This window comes from Papio anubis, chromosome 1 (assembly GCF_008728515.1).
Source record: "Papio anubis isolate 15944 chromosome 1, Panubis1.0, whole genome shotgun sequence".
Taxonomy (NCBI): domain Eukaryota; kingdom Metazoa; phylum Chordata; class Mammalia; order Primates; family Cercopithecidae; genus Papio; species Papio anubis.
In genome coordinates, this window is record NC_044976.1 from 127,557,538 (window position 1) to 127,576,983 (window position 19,446).

The window sequence follows — 19,446 nt, forward strand, 5'->3', positions numbered from 1 at the left end:
GAACAGGTGATGTCATCAGGGCCTCTCCCCTGCCCCATGTCTGACCACTTAAAGTTTGTCCTATGACACTCCAGAAAATACCTATCCAGTGGACCGATATAACAGACATAACAAGGGATGAAATTAAGATGAGATGTTGGGGACAGGTTGGTTCTGCTTGGAGGCCAGACACAAAGGTTCCCTGCCGGGCTCAACCACTCCTGGTCCTGAGCAGGAGATAATTGCAAATTGTTCTGCCTCACTGCCATGGCAACCCTGGCTGCTCAGGTCCTCATGGAGGTGGTGTTTGACAGCAGTGTATTTATCCTGTGTCTCTGCCTTAGGGTCACCACCTCGAGTCCCAGAGGAGGGAGAAAGGAAGTTCATCTAGTGTTAACACCATGTAGATGGAGAGATAATGGCTGCCTGGGACCAGGGTACAAACAGGCCTCAGCATTTATTGTGCCTTCTCCAGTCTTCCCATGAGAGGCAGGAGTGGGGGCGGGGCTGGGCGAGGGTGAGGGGAGGGAGGAAGACCAGGCTCTGAAAGCCTTAAGCATCCAGGGCTAATCATTGAGGGGAGGGACTGGAGAAAGGGTGACTATACTCCAAGGGATGCCCCTGGAAGAAAGGAGGAAGGAGCACCAAGCTTGGGGAGCCCTGGGCAGGGCAAGAGGAGAGGAGGAGGTGAGGGCAGGCAGGCTGGGAACCACTCCCCAGGCCCTTGGGTTCTCCCCACGCCACCTGGTCAGTGGAGCTAAGGGGAGGAGTTGAAAAGCAGTGGCAAGCAAGGGAGTCATGTGGACCCCCGACCCCGCCTCCCACATATGCATGGAGAGCGCCCCAGGCCTGCTTCTGATTGCTCATCTAATTTCAAACATGTCGATGGCCCTACCTGTCCACAGGAGACCCCAAACTGAGGGGCAGGACCTCTAGGGTGGGCGGGTCCCCTCTTCCTAGTCTGAGTGGGGTCCCTTTTTCTGAGGGCAGGATGTCTGTCCCTGGCCTGATCTCCACTCCTCTGGCTTTGACCCTGCTTGCTTTCCCCCGAGGGACTCAGAGTCTGAGAAGCTCCTATGGTGAGACCCCTCTACCCACCCCCACAGCCTTCCCTGCTCCTGTTCTCTGCCCCACGCTCGGCCACCCCTTGCCATGGGTGGGGGTGGGGGTGAACATTCAGACATCTCAGCCACAGAGGTCGGGTCCCTTCCTCTCTCCCCATGGCAGGCCAGCCAGCCAGGGAATGGGGTGCCCCTCAGTGCCCTGGACCCCCATTTTGAGGGCTGCAGTCTGATGAAGCCCCTCTTGGGGTAGGTGAGGAGTCAGGCTCTGCATCGGTGGGAGGCAGGGAGCCCCGGGCCCCCTGGCACTCCGAGCTGTAGTAGAAGGAGAGGAGGCGGAAGGAGGGCCGAAGCTCCTCCTGTATGCTGTCCAGAATGTGTGTGAAAGATGGGCGCAGGCGTGGGTTCGGCTGCCAGCAGCGGCTCATCAGCTCCTGCCTGGTGGGTGTGGGGAGCAGGGTCAGAGGCATCCGGGAGCCCCTGCCGCACTCTCAGCCTCCTGCACTGAAGGGTCAGTTGGTAGGAGTGGGGATCGTGGGCCATTATGCCTGGGAGAGTGAGAAGGGATTAAATGGGAGTCGTGGGGGTTTGGAACGGGGGGCGCTCATAACTGAGGGTCAGTGGATGTCAAAGCATCAGAGGAGGTGAGCCAGAATCGTGGGGCCGGGTGGGGGAGGGTTGTAGGTAGATCAGCAATGAGGAAGGGGCAGGGGAGGTGACTCACAGCTGAAGGGGACAGCCCTCCAGCTCCTCCAAGACCCCGCCATCCATGACGAACTTGAGCACCTGCTCATTGGACAGGCCCTGGTAGGGTTGTTCAGCCAGGGTCACAATCTCCCAGAGTACCACACCGAAGGACCTGGAGGGCATGCAGGAGCTCCTGAGCCCAGCACCCTTTGTGCTGCTTGGTGCACTCCAAGGGACGGGGGTGTTCCAGGCCCCTCCCCAGATCCCACCTCCACATCCCTGGAGCCCTGTGCTCCAGCTCGGCCCCACCAGACATCCGAGTGGGTGGTGAAGATCCCATCTTTGAGGGACTCAGGGGCCATCCAGCGCACGGGCAGCAGCCCCTTCCCACCCTTGCGGTAATAGTCTGTCTCATACACGTCCCGAGTCATCCCGAAGTCTGGAAAGTGAGGGACAGGGTGGAGGAGGCGTGGGGCATAAGAGCCACACACTTGCTCCCGCCCCTGGAATACCTCTCCCAATCTTCTCATCCTCCAGAGTCACCAAGAACCCTGGAAAGTAGGGGCTCAATGGACCTCAGAGCTCATCCCATCCAAACCCCTCTGCCCTCAGACAAGAGACTAAGATCCAGAGTGAGGGTGACTTGCCAAGGGTCTCACAGGCTGTCAGGACCAGGGCTGTGGGTTTCCTGATGCCTAGCTTAAGGGAGTCTCTCTACTTTTCAGGCCACCCTCATCTGTCTGGCACCCTCTGTACCCCCGATCTTGACGGTGAAATCCTGGGACACCATGCAGTTGCGGGCTGCTAGATCTCGGTGCACAAACTTGTTGGCAGCAAGGTAGGCCATGCCGTCTGCAATCTCACCAGCCATCTGGATCATTTCCCCCAATGCTGGCTGTGGGAGCCCAGGGTTGTTCTAGAGTCAAGATTGGGGGCTGGTGAGGAAGGAACCCAGAGGCTGGTCTCCTGTCCAGAACTGGCCCCCACCTCCCACACTGTGCCCACCCCTTCTCTCACCCCCAGCCCCTGGGCTCGCTCAGGGTCTTCCTGTTCCCTACCTCTGCCTCAGGCCGCAAAGATCGAAGATGGCTCTTGAGGTCCCCATGGGTCATTAACTCCATGATGACCAGAGTTGGCTGGCCCTGAGACACCACACCCAGGAGACGCACCTGGGACAGACAAAGGGCCTAGCAAACCCCCTAGCTCCCATTGACCCATTTGGCCAAAAGCCTGATCTGCTATGACCACAGTCTGACTCAGACACCAAATCTGACCCTAACCCCAACCATGACTATAACCTGACTCCTGACCTAACAATGACCCTGACCCTAACCCATGACCTTCATCATATCTGATGATCATCACAATCATGAACTTAGCCCAGCTTTGGCCTTGAGCCCAATCAGGACTCTAATAATGATCTGGACACCCAATATTGAGCCCCAATCATGGCTGATCTCAGCCCTAGCCATGACTCTACCATGGCCCTACTATGACCGTTTGACTCTAACCCTAACCATGACCTTCACCCCAATTAGGATCCTAACCATGGTCCCAGTCTTGACCTTAATTGTGCCCTAACCTCATCTCTGACCCTTTCTTTCTTACCACATGACCTTTACACTAATTATGACCCTGACAATGCCTCTGGCTCTCCCTTACCACATGGTGACACTTGAAGGCTTTCATGACAGAAGCTTCCTTGAGGAACTCAATGCGTTCCCGTGGGCTGGCCAGCTCATTCACCGTCTTCAGGGCCACGGGTGTGGACTCCTCTCCAGCCTCAAGTCCTCGTGCCAGGCCCTCATATACCATCCCAAAAGAGCCCTGGCCCAGTTCCCGGATTATCGAGATCTGCTCCCGAGGCACCTCCCACTCATCAGGGACGTACACTGCAAAGAGTTGGAGGGTCGCAAAGCAAAGATGCGCTCTCTGCCACACCTCACCCGCCAACTTCTCTTCTCTTCTGAAGGGTTCCAGTCCCAAGGCTATCTTCTGCAAGAAGATCTCCTGGAAGTCTGTCTCTGCTCCTCTCCTGTCTCCCTTTCCCATACCACCTGTCCACCCACTCCCAGACCTACTATCAGAGGCGCTGAAGTACTCCGGATTCACAGAAGCATACAGGGTTCTGTTTCTGCAATGGGAGGTGAGGGCGTCAGGTTGGGAGGGTTCTCAGGAAGGAATGAGCAACATCAGAAGGAAGAAGGACATTTCAAGAAGGGAAGTTACTGACTACACCCCCAGCCTTGGTCAGGGTGACTGCTGGGGATCCCTAAGTACCCTCCAAGCTGGCCTTGGCCCTATTCCTGGTTCCGACAGGGAATAGGGAGGATATAGGAGTAAAGGGGCTTCCACCCTATCAGCTAGTCCCTATAGCCAAGCTGATCAAGGTCCAGCCCCATTTTCCTCTTGCAGTCAGCCTTGGAAGGATCTGACATCAGGCATTCTGGAACACATCCCCAGGCCTCCTGCTTCTCCTCCTAATAAGCGACCAGCTTTATTATTTCTCAGCTTGCGCTGAGATTGTGGTGACCAACAATCCCAGTGTGGCTGGAATGAGGGGTTTCCTAGGATGCGGAACTTTTACTGATAAAACCAGGAAAATCCCAGGCTAACCCGGATAAATTGGTCACCCTAGCTGAGAGGTATGTTTCCTCCATGTCACCACAGGGGAAGCGTTACTGTCTGTATGGAAGATCTGTCTTTCTACTGTCTCATCTACCTCCCTTTGACAGACTTTATGATGAGGGCTCAGGGAGAAAAGGGGGTGGGGACTGGTGGGACTTATCATCACCTCTTCTTGCCGTAGAAGAAACCAAGGGCAGCAAGAACGATGAGCAGCGTGAGCCCCACAGGGGTGGCAGTGAGGAGGACATGCAGCCCCCCAGCATCCTCCTCCTCTGGCAGTCAGAGGGCAGCAGAGGGTAGAGTCAAAGATGTAGAAGTCAGAGAGAAGGCCATGCTTCTCTTTCCATGCTGGGAGGTGAGGATGGGGAAGGATGCAGGGGAGGGGCTTGTGGTGGGCTGGGGACCAGGTGGGGCTTTTCGGTGATACAGGTCTGTGACAGAGGCTGCGTATACCTGGGCCAAGGATGTAGAAGGCAACACTGTCTGTCCAAGAGCCATTGCCAGCCAGTGAGGTTGCCCTAACCCTGGCAGAGTAGTTTCCAGGGGGCAGCAGGGCCAGGTGGACTCCCCCAAACTTCGCATATCGAAGACGGGACACACAAAGCACTGTGGCCTCCTGAGAGTAACCCAGAACAGCTGGCTGGGAAGGCGATGTAGGCACAAAACGGGACTGGGATGGGGATCCCACGGGCACCTACCTCTCCCAAGCGGCGGTACTTGATTTCGTACTTGAGGATGAGTCCGTTGGGGTCTGGTGGCTCGAGCCAGCGCAGGAGGACACTGTTCTTGCTGGAGGCCTCCCAGGCCACCTTTCCTGGAATACCATCAGCCTCTCCTGCGGGAAGGGGCATCCAGCAGCCAGGCCAAAAGTGGTTCATCTCACTTTATGTTCAAACCCAAGCTAAACTGGGCTGAGCTGGGAGGTGGGGAAAGCTTTGGGATTATGGGAACTGAGAGGAGCAAGCAAAGCGAGGCTCTGGGGTTAGCAAGAAGTCAAACCCCAAACCCTTGCACAGGGTCCTCGGGGTCGGTGATGGGGATAGAAGGTGCGTGTGCGGGTCACCTACTGTGGGGCATGGTGCGCGCAAAGACGAAGGTGGCGGCGCTGCAGCCCACGGTGTGCGCCGCGTGGTTGCAGGCATGGATGTCGATTCGGTATTCCGTGAAGTGGCGCAGGCCGCTCAGCACCGCTCGCTCACGGGGTACCTTGTCCTCCTGGATCTCGAAATCCGAGCTGTTGCCCCCTAGCCGGAGAGGCCCAGTTGCCCGGCGGTGCCGCCCGGAGTCCCTGGGGAGAGCGAGTCAGAGCCAAGGCCCAGCCCCAAAAGCCACGCCCCTCAGCACCGGCCCTAGTCCTGCTCACCTTTGGGGGCTCTTGTTGATGGACGTCACCTTCCAAGGGGATCTGGGGAGGCCAGGGGTAGCCCTATCAGGCCTGTCCGTGTGCACCCCTATGCCCTCTGCAGCGCGCACTGCCTCCAAAAGCACCCACAACCCGGGCCCCGTCCACACAAGCAAGGCCCCGCCCACAAACCCCACCCATCCAGCAAGACCCACCCCTCACAGGCCCCACCCATCAGACCGGCCCAGGCCGCGAGCGCTCTTCGCACTTGGGGATGGTGATCGCGTTGTGTAGAAAGTTTTCAAACTTCTTTTGGAACGAGGCCTCTTGCGCCTCCAGCGGGGGCAGAACCTGACCAGGAGGTGGGTGCTGGCAAGGGCAGCAGCCGGACTCCATCTCTGCCTCAGGATCTCCGTCTTCGCGGTCGAAGCGCGGGTCATTGTTGCTGGTGGGCAGCCGCAAGCCTGGCGCCGCAGCGGAAAGACACTAGTAAGACAGGCCGTCTACCCGCCCCTGATTCCCCCATCTGCCCCGGCCCTGCGCCTCCATCTCCCCTTCCCCACCCGCCCCGCGGCCGGCCTGCGCGTCGTCCCTGCCCACCGCGGTGGCAGTAGTCATTGAGGTAGAGGTCGCCGTCCTCTGCCAGCCGCTGCCACAGCACCAGGTAGTAGGTGAGGTTCCCGTTGCGCTGGGTCGGTGGCTTCCAGCGCACCAGGAGGTGGGAGGAGGAGTTGGACGTGGAGATGACGTCCTGGGGCACCGTGGGAGCTAGGAGTGCGAGAAGGATGCAACTCAGGGGTTGTGGGGCTTCCTCTTGAATACTGTCTAGTAATGAGCCCCTCTCTCTGGGGTCCAACAGCCCTGTTCTCCCGAAGAATAGGTGATCCTCATCTCTGCTTTCCTAGAACTCACTGTTTTGTTTCTGTCCTCCCCTTCTCTGCCATAGGCCCTTGAGTTCCCTCAGCTACTGACTCTGGACTGTCCCAATCCCAGCCCCGCAAGGACCTAGGCAGATGCCCCCTCTTCTTTCTAGGACTCAAGCATGTGGCCTCCCAGCCTCTGTGGGCCAGGTGTTCAGTGCTGCGGCTTCTCTATTTCTGATGTCTGTGCTCCCCTGTTCTCATGGATGCAGGCGTCTGACTGACTCTTGCGCCCTCCAAATGCTTACCTGCAGGCAGCGTTCGGAGGTAGATGATGGGACTCTGGGCTCCTTGATGGGGGCTGTCCTCATCAGTGGTTAGCGTGATGGCCCGCACAAACACTGCGTACTGTGTCCAAGGCTTGAGGGAGGCTAGGGTCACCCCTGGCTCCTGGGTGCGGCTTAGGGGCAGCTCCACATCCAGCAGGTTCCAGCTCTGGGTTCCACAAGCATCTGGACCCACGTGCTCTGTGGCATTCTGGAATGGGCTGAACACCCATCCCCAGAGCTGAGGGGTCATTCAACCCCACCCCCAAGTTCTGGCACCTCCCCACCCCCTCCGCCGCACTGAATCACTCCAGGACTATCATTGTCCTTCTTCCAGTACGCGTGAGGGCAAAGCCATGACTCCAGCCACCTGTTAGACCCTGGCAAAGGTGGGGAGGGGACGGCCTTTGATATCTGTGTCAGTGAAATTTGTAATGATGTATCTCCTCATCCTTAGCAGGGAATATCGAGCTCTAGTTTCAATGAATATTGAACAAATCTTGCATTGTATAAATAAAACAAGAAAGTGTGTGTGAAAGAGTCCCCTCTCCTAGAAACAGCAAGCAATAAGGTTATCCTAATTCCCCTAAGTGTAATTGCCTGGAACCAGGACCTGGAGACTGCTCCCTTCCCAGTATCTTCACTTAGGCCCTTGAATTGACTTTGGAGGTTTATGAGCCTCCCAAACTATAGGGAAAGTTTTGTGCATGTGTGATTTTCTAGAGGGTTCCTAGCTTCAACAGCTCCCAAACATGTCCATGACCCTAAAAGGCCAAGATCCATTGCCACAGGGAAATTAAGGGGCCAGAGGCAACTAGTGCTGGCTGCCTGAAGGCCAGTTTCGGGGCAGGGCTTGGGGAAGCATCACTGGCTTTAGGGGTAGAAGAGGGCTCCCTAGGGGAGATGAAAGTGGGCCCCACATGGGAGATAGCAGAATAGACCACGGGAGACAATGGAACATCACACTGATGTTCATGATATTTGTTTCTTTGGTTTGGGAAGGGGGTGATGGAATTCATGTTGAGCCAGGGACAAAACTTGAGGGAGGTCATATTGGGTGGTGATGGGGGAACTTGTGGCCCCGCTGGAAGTGCCTGCCTTTGTTGGGACCTATAAGCAGGATAGTCCAGGAGCATCTTGGGGAGGGGTGCGCAGGGGCTCATAGTGGGTGTCATGGGAGCAGGTGTCCTGTGAGGCATGACACACTGAGCAGATCTGGGTCTGTTTGGAGTCAGGGTTGGGCAGGATCTGCAGTGTGTGTCTCTGAGGGAGCATAGCTGCAGCCACACTGCAAGGCAGTGATGTTAGGGAAGCTTCTTGAAGGACTCCCAAGGTTCTCTGCTCTTTGAGCCCAGAGACAGCTGTGTATAGTTGTGCTGATTGTGAAGTGCCCAAGCCGGGGAGCCAGGGGAGATTCACATTGTAGTCAGGCCAGTGCTCCATAGAGCGCAGTCCACAAACCAGCAGCTTCAACATCTCCTAGGAGCTTATTAGACATGTAGATTCTTGGGCCCTACTCAGGATTAACTGAATCAGAATTAGTGAGGGTGAGGCCCAGGAATTTGTATTTAACAAACTCTCCAGCTGCCCATGCTAGAGACCTTCACCTACCACTGAGACCTAGGAGAGTCTTGGCCATTTGAGTGGGTCTCCTACAACTGACTTCCTTCCTCTGTCCTCCCAAGCCAGACCCTGAGCTGGTGGTCAGCTAAGTTCTCTCCATTCTAATTCACAGGAAATGCTTCTAAGCCAGGTGGCCTCCATCTTCTATACTATCTATCAGAGAGAGAGTATGAACTCCTTACTCCTGCTCTCTCAGTCTGCATTCGAAATCCATCTCCCTCCTCTAAGGATGTCTCCTTTTGATTCCTAGCCGTGTTTTTGGAGAAGTCCTTCCTGTGGTCTAACCACTATCCTTACTGTTAGGGTCAGTTGACTCTCGCCAAAGAAAAGAGCAGTGTGGTCCCTGGCGGCCCCTGCTCCCTCCCTTCCTAAGGCTTAAATGAAATGCTGGCAGAGCTGCTCATAAAACTGGCCAAATTAGTGGGCGCTCCCCAAACCGCTGCTGGGGCAGGAGCGTGTGGTCAGTGTAGAACATTAGCATAATGAATTGAAGTTTAATGATCCAAGCCTTCCCAGCACGATGGCTCTCCTGGGCTCTCAGAAGCCCTGTCTTCTCCATTTCACTTGGTGAGGGGAAACCGAGGCACGGAGGCATGAAGCAGGTGAGGGAAGAGAGCCAGACCTGGACCCTACCACGGAGTACAACTTGGGGGTCCTGGCTTCCTGGGTCTTCATAGCCTCGCTGAGCTCCGCCCTCACCTGCCTGTGGTCCCTAAGAAATTGGCCTCGTCCGGCCCCGCCCCCGCTCCGGCCCCGCCCCCGGCACTCACGACTCCTTGTAGTACACGATGAAGCTGAGCAGGTCGCGGGCCTCCAGTGGCTCGTAGCGCTCCCAGCGTAGCAGGATGCGGTCTGCCTCCGTCACGTTGGACACGAAGCGCAGGGTGCGAGTCTGGCCTGGGTGGGAAGAGGGGCCTGCTCTCAACCACGCCTGCCAGCTGCTTGAGCGCCCACCCTGACTCCGCGGCATCCCATTCCCAGTGAGACCACGAAGAGAACTTCTCAGGCTGTCCCCCCTCGAGCACCCCTCCCCCGGGTGCGCGTGTCTAGTGTGTGGCCGCTTGTCCACAGGCACTGGGGTTGGGGTCTCACAGGCGGCGCGGTCTCCGTTGGTGCGAGGGTTGATCTCAGCCTTGTTCTGCCGACCTCTTGTGCCCGTCACCTCCTCCAGTCGGTAGATGTGCTCCAAGCAGAGGCGCGGGTTGAAGGCGAAGTAGATCTTGCCCACGGGAATGGTGAGCCCCGCGGCCACCCAGGACCCTAGCTGCTGTAGGTTCTGGTTGTCCAGCACGTAGAGAGTGTAGTTCCTGGGGGAGGCCAGGGGACCTTGCTTTGCGGGGAGGTGGGGGCAGGGGGTAAGAAAGGGGATGGCTTATGGGTTCCTCCTGGAGGGGTTTTGCTGAGCCCACAGAGGGGGGCACTCAGTGGCCGGCTCACACCAGCACACCGGGGACATTCGTGCACACCCACTCTGTGCCACTGACCAGGAGTATGATGTCTGCCAAGTGACCCCATCTTTTGATTTTCCTCATCAGTGAAATGGGATCCACAGCTTCCCTGCCCCCATCCTTCCCTTGACTCTCTTTAAACTGAGCACCGGCTATGTGCCAGACTCTGGAGGCTTCGGAGACAGGAGGAGGAGTGATGCTCAGCCTGGGCCATTCCTCTCCAGCTGAGGTGTGGACAACCCTGGGGTACATGCAATGTGTCTGGAGACATGAGAAGCCACAGGGAGCCACTAGACTAGATGGTAACTTTGTTTTTTTTCCTCACTCTGTCACCCAGGCCAGAGTGCAGTGGCCCAATTGTGGCCCACTGACGCCTTGACTTCCCGGGCTCAGGTGATCCTCCCACCTCTGCCTCCTCAGTAGCTGAGACTACAGGCATGCACCACCACGGTCGGCTAATTTTGTATTTTTTATAGAGACCGGGTTTCACCATGTTGCCCAGGCTGGTCTCTAACTCCTGGGTTCAAGTGATCCTCCCACCTCGGCCTGCCAAAGTGCTAGGATTACAGGCGTGAGCCACCGCATCTGGTCTGGATGGTTATTTATTTATGTATGTTTTGAGCCAGTCTCCCTCTGTCACCCAGGCTGGAGTGTGGTGGTGTGATCTCAGCTCACTGTAACCCCTGTCTCCCAGGTTCAAGCGATTCTCCTGCCTCAGCCTCCTGAGTAGCTGGGACTACAGGTACCCACCACCACACCTGGCTAATTTTTGTATTTTTAGTAGAGATGGGGTTTCTCCATGTTGGCCAGGCTGGTCTTGAACTCCTGACGGCGTGTGATCCCCCTGCCTCGCCCTCCCAAAGTGCTGGGATTATAGGCAGGAGCCACTGCACCCGGCCTGGATGGTAATTTAAAACATTCTCTCTCTCTTTTTTTTTTTTTTTTTTTTTTTTAAGATGGAGTCTCTTTCTGTAACTTAGGCCCTAGGCTGGAGTGCAGTGGCACGATTTCGGCTCACTGTAATCTCCACCTTCTGGGTTCAAGCAATTCTCCTGCCTCAGTCTCCCAAGTAGCTGGGATTAAAGTCACGTGCCACCACGCCCATCTACTTCTTTTGTATTTTTAGTAGAGATGGGGTTTCACTATGTTGGCCAGGCTGGTCTTGAATTCCTGACTTTGAGTGATCCACCTGCCTTGGCCTCCCAAGGTGCAGGGATTACAGGCATGAGCCACCACACCCAGCTCATTCTTTTTATTTTAAAAAATCCTGGCTACATTATAGGTAGGTCTTGACTGGCAGGTGATAGGAATGGGTCTCAAACCCAGGCAGTCTTGCTCTGCAGTTGACAGGACCAGATGATGACAATTATAGCCAACCGTTATAGAGTTATATGTGACTGTAATTTATATTGTATATACTGTGTTCCAGGCATTGTTTTATGTGCTTTACACATAACAACTTGAGTAATATTCAAAACAGCCCTAAGAAGTAAGTAATGTTATATTAACCCTATTTTACAGATTAGAAAACTGAAGACCAGAGAAGTTAACCTACTCAGAGTCACACGGCTAGTGAGTAGCAAAATTGGTTCCAGAGCCCATTCTCTTCACCACTGTTCTGGGAGTGTTGGAGGAAGGAGTGTAATATAAGGAGCTGGTCAGAGGCCTAACCCTTACCCGTCCACCATGGCGTCTCCCCGGATTAGTTTGAGGTTCTTGAAAAAGCCCAGGGACACGAGGGCAAAGGAGTGCTTGATTTTGAGGAAGCCAGTAATGGTTTCTACCAGCCCCAGGCTGTGCTGCAGCTGCGGCTCCAGGTTGTCTAGGGATGGGAAGACAGGGCTGGAGCAGGGAAGGTGATGGGTCCATGGGGCAAGGGAGCTGAATGGGGGCCCCGGGAGGGTGGACCCTCAGGACTGGGACCCAGGATGATGGAAAATCGTGCTGAGTTGGGTCATTGTAAGGGGTGTGTCTGGGAGGAAGGGTATGACCAGGAGGAGGAGTGTGGCCCCAAAGTAGGTACTGACAGCCCTGGCGAAGGTTGAGGATGAGGCTTCCCTCCACATGCGTGCAGCCCACCAGATCCTGTGCCGCCTGGATGGAGTCGATGGTCTTGGTGCCTACTTTGCACTCTTTAGGGCACAGCCCCTCGCACTTGTGGCAGAATATGCTAGCAGGAGCAAGCAGATATCCTGAGCCTTGGACCAGTTTGGGCCTCCTCAGGCCTCCTCACTGCTCCCAGGGTGCCCCCCACCCTCCCTACACTCACCTGCTGCTATTACGGGTGAAGCCAGAAGGGCACTGGGCCAGGCAACTGCCCTGGTGTATGCCGAAGGTGGAGGCGCGGCCGGGCACAGAGCGCAGGCTGGCACAGCGCTCAGCTGTGACACAGCGCCAGGACTCATACTGGTAGGTGCCTGGCGGGCAGGCCCACAGGCAGGCACCCTGGAAGTAGAGGTGGCGGCAAGCTACACAGGCACGAGGGTCTTCTGGCTGGCTGCAGCCCCCCAGGCATTCAGTGTGGCAGCACTCGCCCCTCGCTGTGCAAGCCAGCCCATGGGGGCAGGGGCACACTGTGGGGAGAGTGGTGTGTTAGACCTTGGCCATGCCCCCTCAGTCCTGGCTGTCCTTCCAATGCTGGCCCCACCCTGTTTCTCTTGGGATGACACTCAATCTGCACCCAGGTCCCTCCCATTCAGATGACACTGGTAGCTGACTCTGTTCCCCTCCGATGGGATTCTTGAGGACAAGGACTGTGGCCCTGTCTGTGGCTCCCCAGCTCCCACAGTGCCTAGTCGGGGTGTCAGAGCTCAGGACAGGGCAGCGACCTTGTCCATCAGGGTTGTTGCTCTCCAGCCTGCTGTCCTGTCTATCCTGTCTAGGCCTGGTGCCCAGATCATGGCTGGGCATGGCGCCAGGGTGAGCAGGCCAGCCTCTCCTGAGCAGCTAGGCCCACGGGCCTGGGTGTATGTGCAAGGAGGGGCCAACATCCGTCGTTTTACCCACGCTCCTGCCCATGCCGCCCCCACCTCAGCTCCCCGCCCTGGGCAGGAGGAGGCTCCAAGCAGCAGTGGGAGGGTTTGGGGTTGGAGGCCCAATTGCCTAAAAACTGCACAGTGGCAGCTGGCTGGCTATGGGAACGATCTGTGGGGTAGGGGTCAGCCAGGTCGTGTTGACACTGTACACGAGAGGATGCGCAGCAGCTGTGTTTACAGCCAACAGGGAGGCATCAGGGAGGTGGGGCACAGCCGATGCAGCAGGGATCTGGTTACTCTCCCACCCGCCCTGCTGCTGAGGCACTGGGGGGCGAGAGGAGCTGACCTCCAGGAGCTGAGTGGAAAAAATCCTCAGGTTGGGGGACCCCAGATCTGCTCCCCACCTCTGAAAGGTTTTCCTCTCCTTTCCTATAACGTTTTGCTTCCTCCTGCACCAGCCATCCCTCTTTTTTCTCCTTCCTTCTTTCTCTATTGCCTTTTTTCTCTCCTTGCATCATCCTAAAGGTACCACCTTACATCTTTGCTGTCACCTGTTCAGTTCTTCACTGATCATCTCCTTTCTTCTCCTGCTCACCCCAAACCTCAACCTCCCATTACAGTACTGCCAGCTGACCCTGGAACACTGTGCTGTGGCCACTCTGAGTACGAACATAAAACTGTTACCATGACCCAGGCACTGCTCTGACGCTTTGTAGAGTAACTCATTCCTCATGACACCCAATGATCATTTTACAGCTGAGGAAACTGTGGCACAGAGAGGCTAAGTGAACATAGCCAGTAAGTGGTAGAGCTGAGACTTGAACCCAGGCCCTCTGCCTTTGGACTTAACCACTGCCCCACACTGCTTCTTGTGCTGCCTACTCTCCGTTCGTGCCTGCTGTTTTCCCCCCATGCCCACCTTGAACCTGTCCTTCACCTACTCCATGATGCCGTCATGGGCCTACCCCTTAGCTGTCTTATGCCACATTGGTTATTTAACTTTTCTGAGCCTTTGTTTCCTTACCTGCCTCATAGGATGAGTGCGGATTAAAAAACAGTGACAGCTGAGCCATACCATCCTGTGACCACCCAGCCCCATGTGACCCTGCTGTTTCTGTTCCCTACACTCATGTTCTGTGCCAGTGCCCACCTCTCTGGCAGTGGCTGGAGGTCCAGCATCTGTAGTCAGTGTGCCCGCTGAAGGTGGTCTTGGCACAGGATTCGCCAGCAGCACCCAGCACACCAGGGCACACGTCAGCACACTCCTCGCCCAGCTTGTTGCCCACAATGTGGTTGGCACCAGGTGCTGGCTGCAGCAGTCCCCAGTCAATGGTGGAGAGGTGGCAGAGTTCCTGGTTCTTCTCCACACGCACAGCCCCACGCAGCACGGCCCCAAGTGCAGGTAGTCCCACGTCACGAAGATGTGGCATCTCAAAGATGACCAGTGCGTAGCCCAGGAAGAGGCGCGTCCCGCGGATGACTGCTAGGTTGGGGAAGAGGTCGCGCAGGCTCTCCAGTCCGTAGACACGGAAGAGCAGCAGGTAGTCGGTGACCTGGGTGAGGCGAGGGAAGCTGAGGCCACGGAAGTCCTCCCCGGTGGCTGTGAACATGAGCAGGATCTGCAGGTGGCCCTCCACCACGCTGCAGTTCTCCAGTCGACGAAGCTCTGCCACCTCTGAGCGAATGTCCAGGCTGGGACACACTGTGGGCATACATGGCACGCAGCATTGAGTACAGCCCAGGCCAAACTCCCCATCCAGTCCTGGCAGCTTTGGAGGGGAGCCACACTGGCAGTAGGACAATGAGTGAGAAGCCAGGCTCTGCTCCGGGTGTGGGGTGGCCTCCTCCCTGGGCCCCGGAGGGCTCACCTGCAGCCTTCAGGGTCTCTACCAGATGAGCCACACAGGCAAAAATGAACTCCTGACCCTCTCTCCCAAGCCCATTTCCCCTTCTTAGTTAATAGCAACTTCATTCTTGCAGTCAGGCTCCCAACCTAAAGTCACTTTTAACACCTTTCTTTTTCACCTTCTACGTCCTGTAGGTTTATCTTTAAAATATGTCCAGAATCTGAACTGCTTGTCGACACCTTCACAGCTTCCACCATCATCTTCCCCTGGATTGACAGTAATAGCCTCTCAAACTGTCTCCCCAATTCCACCCTTGTCCCTCTTTGGGACATTCTCCACTCTGCAGCCGGAGTGATCTCAAAACACAGATTGATCACGTTTCTCCTCTGCATATAACCCCTCATGACTTCCATCTGTCTTGATCTTACCACAGCCTACAGGGCCCTGCATGATTTGAGCCCCTGTAGCCTCTCTGATTTCATCCTTTTTATCTTCTTCAGCCACATTGACTTCTTTGCTATTCCTTATATATAACAGGAGTTTTACTACTGTGACAAGCCAGCAAAGCTCCTGCCTTGGGGTCTTTGTCCTTCTCTTCCTTCTGGCCAGAACCCTCTTCCCTCTACATGGCTTGCTCACCTCCATAAGTCTGGCCAAATGTCCCCTTCTCAAAGAGGCCTTCTCTGACCATCCAATTTTATTTATTTATTTATTTGATATGGAGTCTTACTCTGTCACCCAGGCTAGCGTGCAGTGGCACAATCTCAGCTCACTGCAGCCTCCATCTCCCGGGTTCAAGCGATTCTCCTGCCTCAGCCTCCCGAGTAGCTGGGATTACAGGTGCCCGCCACCACACCCAGCTAATTTTTTGCATTTTTAGTAGAGATGAGGTTTTACCATGTTGGCCAGGCTGGTCTCCAACTCGTAACCTCAATCAATCCACCCACCTTGGCCTCCCAAAGTGCTGGGATTACAGGCCTGGGCCACCACGCCCGGCCTGAATATCCTATTTTAAATTGACTTCTATTTTCACTGGTTGGGTGCAGTGGCTCACATCTGTAATTCCAGCACTTTGGGAGGCCAAGGTGGGAAGAATACTTGAGCCTAGGAGTTCAAGACCAGCCTGGGCAACATGGCGAAACCCCATCTCTGCAAAAATATACAAAAAGTAGCCAGGCATGGTGGTGCACACCTATAGTCTCAGCTACTCAGGAGGTTGAAGTGAGAGGATCTCTTGAGCCTAGGAGGTCAAGGCTGCAGTGAGCCGTGATCACGCCACTTCACTCAGCCTGGGTGACAGAGTGAGACCCTGTCTAAAGATAATTATAATAAAATAAATAAAATAGAATTGTGACACTCTTTACTCCCCCTTCTGCTTTATTTTTCTCTATAATTCTTAAAACTGACTAGTGTGTGTGTGTGTGTGTGTATGTGTTTGTGTGTATGTGTTTGTGTGTGTATAATATTTTGAGACAGGGTCTCACTCTGTTGCCCAGGCTAGAGTGTAGTGGCAGGATCATAGTTCGCTCCATCCTTGAACTCCTGGCCTCTTCAAGTAATCCCTCTGCCTCAGCCTTCCAAAGTGATGGGATTACAGGTATCAACTATCATGCCTGGCCATATACTTATTTTTAACACTGGCTAAAATATAATTTATATATTAATATAGATATTTATTTATAGGAACAGATATATTTTGTTTATTGTAAGCTCCATAAGGGCAGGGATATTTGTATAATTCATGTTGTACCCTAGTAGCTGGTAGAGCTCCTGGCACAAAATTGGCCCTCAGTAAATATCTGATGAATGAATGAATGAGTGAATTCTGTGACTGGGAAGAAGTGATCTGAGCTTCATAGGTCCCATGTTTCTCCCAGCCTTAAGGGAGTTGGATGCCTGTTCCCTGAATTAATTTGATTACTCTTGAAGGGACTTTCCATTGCTAAAGATTCAAGTTTCATTTCCTCAGCCTGACATTGTAGGGTGTAGATAAACCGTTCCTTACTAATGCCTCCAGCCTCAGAAGGGTCCTTCAGCCTCTAGGGACAGACCTACCTTCCCTGACCCTCTGGCCTGGAGTTAATCACTTCCCCTTCAGGCTCAGCTACACTTAGTCCAGCGCCCACATCAGATTACCTAGGGGCATTGCTCCAAAATTTTTGTATACATCTCTGTCACCCCCTCCAAGGAGGGTGGGACCCTTGTCAGTCAGCTCTGCATTCCCTCAGTTGTGCCCAGTCCAGGGCTGGAACCACTGGGCACTCAGGAACCATGGACAATGGACACTCCTTCCTTGGGGACCTGGATGTGTCTGGCTTCTTCACTAGAGCCCAAGCCCCACTTCCGTTTCTCTCCCTGGACTCACTTGCTCCCAAGAGGGCCTTCCGTGGCTCCCCACTGCAGAAGATTCAAGTTTGAATGTTTCAGCCTGACATTCAGTTCCTGACAATGTCTCCAGCCTCTACTTCCCTTCCCACCGAGCCCTCCGGTGTTATCACAGACACCACACGCCACATGCCACGCTCTCCAGGCCTCATTGCTGATAGTTTGTTAAGAGAGGTGGGCAGGCAAGGCTGGCTCCCTGGGGGTTACTTCACATATTCTCCCCGTTGTCATTAATGGTCCTGAGCTTGGCTCTGCCCAGCAGCTCTGTGTGTGTGTGTGTGTGTGTCTGAGCCCACACAGGTACACATACAAAAAAAGAGGGAGAGAGAATGAGAAAACACTTCTATCCCTTCCAGGCGAAAGCCAATCAGGCTCTGCCAGGCAGATGGGGGTTCTCTCAGGCGCCCACTTCCCATCATGCCCCTGCCTCTCCAGGGCTCCCCTGATGGGAGTCATTTGGAAAAACAAATCTAAAACCTTCACAGTTTAACCCCTGCCTTCCCTCAGGACCTGGCTCTATGCAGAGCTGCACTGGGAACAGAACATCTGGGTCCCCTAAGCAAATACTAGCCCCTCCAAGGACGTGCTCCTGTCCTGACAACCACACTCCCAGCTGGCATCTGCCGTGCAGAAGGGGCGGGGGGTTTGGTGGTTGGGGGAGTGGTGCTATGCCTTACAGACAGAGGCTCTGTGACTAGCACCCTTCAGGGGACCTCCTACCTAGCCCATTGCATCACTCTCCCGTCTCCATGGGAAGAGGAGACTCCCCTGCCCCTGGGAGCCCCCAGTCTGAGGAGCATCATAGGACCCCTGGGGCAAGCACAGAGTCTGGATTCCTGAGCTGCTTCAGTTTGGAAGAGAATGGTGGGACTGGGGAAGGGGATACCTCTTACTCTTTCCCTTTTTGAAGCTTCCACCCTCAGCTCTTTTTCCTCTTTCTACCAAGCCCCCAGTACCTCCATGAGGGTCATTTAGTCTATAGAGTGCCCCCGCCCCTCCTGTCTAAAACGTATTCGTGGGAAGTATCTAGCCTGCAGGACAGGCCCTGGGGTGTTGAGGAAAAGCAATCTTTCCCCAAAACCAGCCTTCCTCCCTGTAGGGATTGCGCCCTAAGAGGCGGGACACAGGACAGGGCCCTGGAGGCAGGAGCTCGGGACCCAGTCTAGATTTACCCTTAGTTCTCAGAGCTGCAGTTTCCTGTAGGCAACATTGCCTCCATTACTTAATGGTGCCTGGTTCTCAGCTACCTATCCCACCCCTGCCTCTTCCCATTCAGTGGCCCTAGAGATGACTTCTAACACTCTCATGGCCTCATTTGGGTTTTCAGGCAAGCTTCACTGGGATCACAGTTTAACTAGTAGGGATGGAAGATATCTACTCATCCTCATTTTGAAGCTCTTCTCACCTCTCAGGGAGCTGAGGGAAAAACATCTTTATGTGGGGAACTAACTGCTTTTTCTGCTGGGTAGTTCTCTGGAGAGCTAACCCCAGCCTCCGTGTTCCAGTGCAGAGAAAGTGGACGTGCTGTGGCTGCAAGCTCAGTTGTTTGGCCTCCCAGCTGGCTGGGAGGGAGGTAGGGGTCTGGGAGCCAGTTCTGGGGACTCACCCTCTACTGTATCCAGGCCAAATCCCAACGAGAGGAAGATCACAGGCAGGTATGCTCCCCAGGGCCACAGACTAGGCACTGCCATTGTCCCAGCCCTGGTTTGTGTCCAGTCCCGGCTCTCCTCCTGGTGACCCTGGGGAGAAGGATTTGACAAGCCCTAAGGGACACAGAGACCAGGGTTCAGATAGGAGAGGGAGGGCAGGGACAGAGAGACAAGGAATCCCACACAGAGATAGCAGGAGACAGAAAAAAAGAAATGAGAGTCACAGAGACACAAAGACAGTGACAGGCAGCAGGAGACAGAGAGACTCAGCATGAGATTGAGAGATGGGGACAGAGATGCAGACAGTGACAGGGAGAGAGAGAAAATGACACAGGGTTCTGAGCAAAAGGCAGGCCAAAAGGCCAGCCAACCCTGAGGGCAGAGCAGAAGGCTGGGGACCGCTCCCAAGGAGGGCAGCGGGGGTCCCGGGACGCGTGGGACTCCACAGGGAGAGTCTCCCTGGATCCCTCCGGGCGCGCGGCCCCCCAGCGCCAGCTGACAGCGCTGACTGCGGTCTTTCCCAGGGCAGGCACGCAGGGGCCGCGCCCAGCTCCCGCCCTCCCCGCCCCCCGCCGAAACAGATTGGTTCGCAGGGACCTCTCCGTTCTCTCCGCCCCTCCAGCCAAGCCAAAATAT

The 19,446-nt window shown here is 55.3% G+C and overlaps 1 protein-coding gene across 4 annotated transcripts; it reads right to left on the reverse strand.

Moving 5' to 3' along the window:
• Nucleotides 1-417: 417 nt before the first annotated feature.
• INSRR (insulin receptor related receptor) lies at nt 418-19,332 on the reverse strand. Of its 4 annotated transcripts, XM_003892842.5 has the most exons (22): nt 18,768-19,332; nt 14,080-14,631; nt 12,224-12,527; nt 11,982-12,124; nt 11,632-11,776; nt 9,599-9,813; nt 9,277-9,403; nt 6,866-7,104; nt 6,298-6,465; nt 5,966-6,161; nt 5,719-5,760; nt 5,423-5,643; nt 5,054-5,190; nt 4,809-4,971; nt 4,522-4,627; nt 3,809-3,861; nt 3,390-3,619; nt 2,786-2,896; nt 2,484-2,643; nt 2,037-2,166; nt 1,765-1,899; nt 418-1,478 (listed from the first exon to the last, which is right to left on the reverse strand). In XM_003892842.5, the coding sequence occupies exons 1-22, from the start codon at nt 18,850-18,852 to the stop codon at nt 1,235-1,237; spliced, it is 3,906 nt and encodes a 1,301-aa protein (XP_003892891.2). In that variant the 5' UTR covers nt 18,853-19,332; the 3' UTR covers nt 418-1,234. The 4 variants fall into 4 exon arrangements, with proteins under 4 accessions (XP_003892891.2, XP_021780743.2, XP_021780745.2 ...); XM_021925051.2 differs by having other exon boundaries at nt 3,390-3,861; nt 18,768-19,318; XM_021925053.2 differs by having other exon boundaries at nt 1,386-1,588; nt 3,390-3,861; nt 18,768-19,318.
• Nucleotides 19,333-19,446: the final 114 nt, after the last annotated feature.

Coding starts and splice junctions, on each gene's coding strand:
- INSRR (XM_021925051.2), bottom strand. CDS start 18,852: ATGGCAGTGCCTAGTCTGTGGCCCTGGGGAGCATACCTGCCTGTGATC. Junction 7,105..9,276: donor ATCGTGTACTACAAGGAGTC/GTGAGTGCCGGG, acceptor ATGGGTGTTCAG/CCCATTCCAGAATGCCACAG. Junction 1,900..2,036: donor ACCACCCACTCGGATGTCTG/GTGGGGCCGAGC, acceptor CATGCCCTCCAG/GTCCTTCGGTGTGGTACTCT.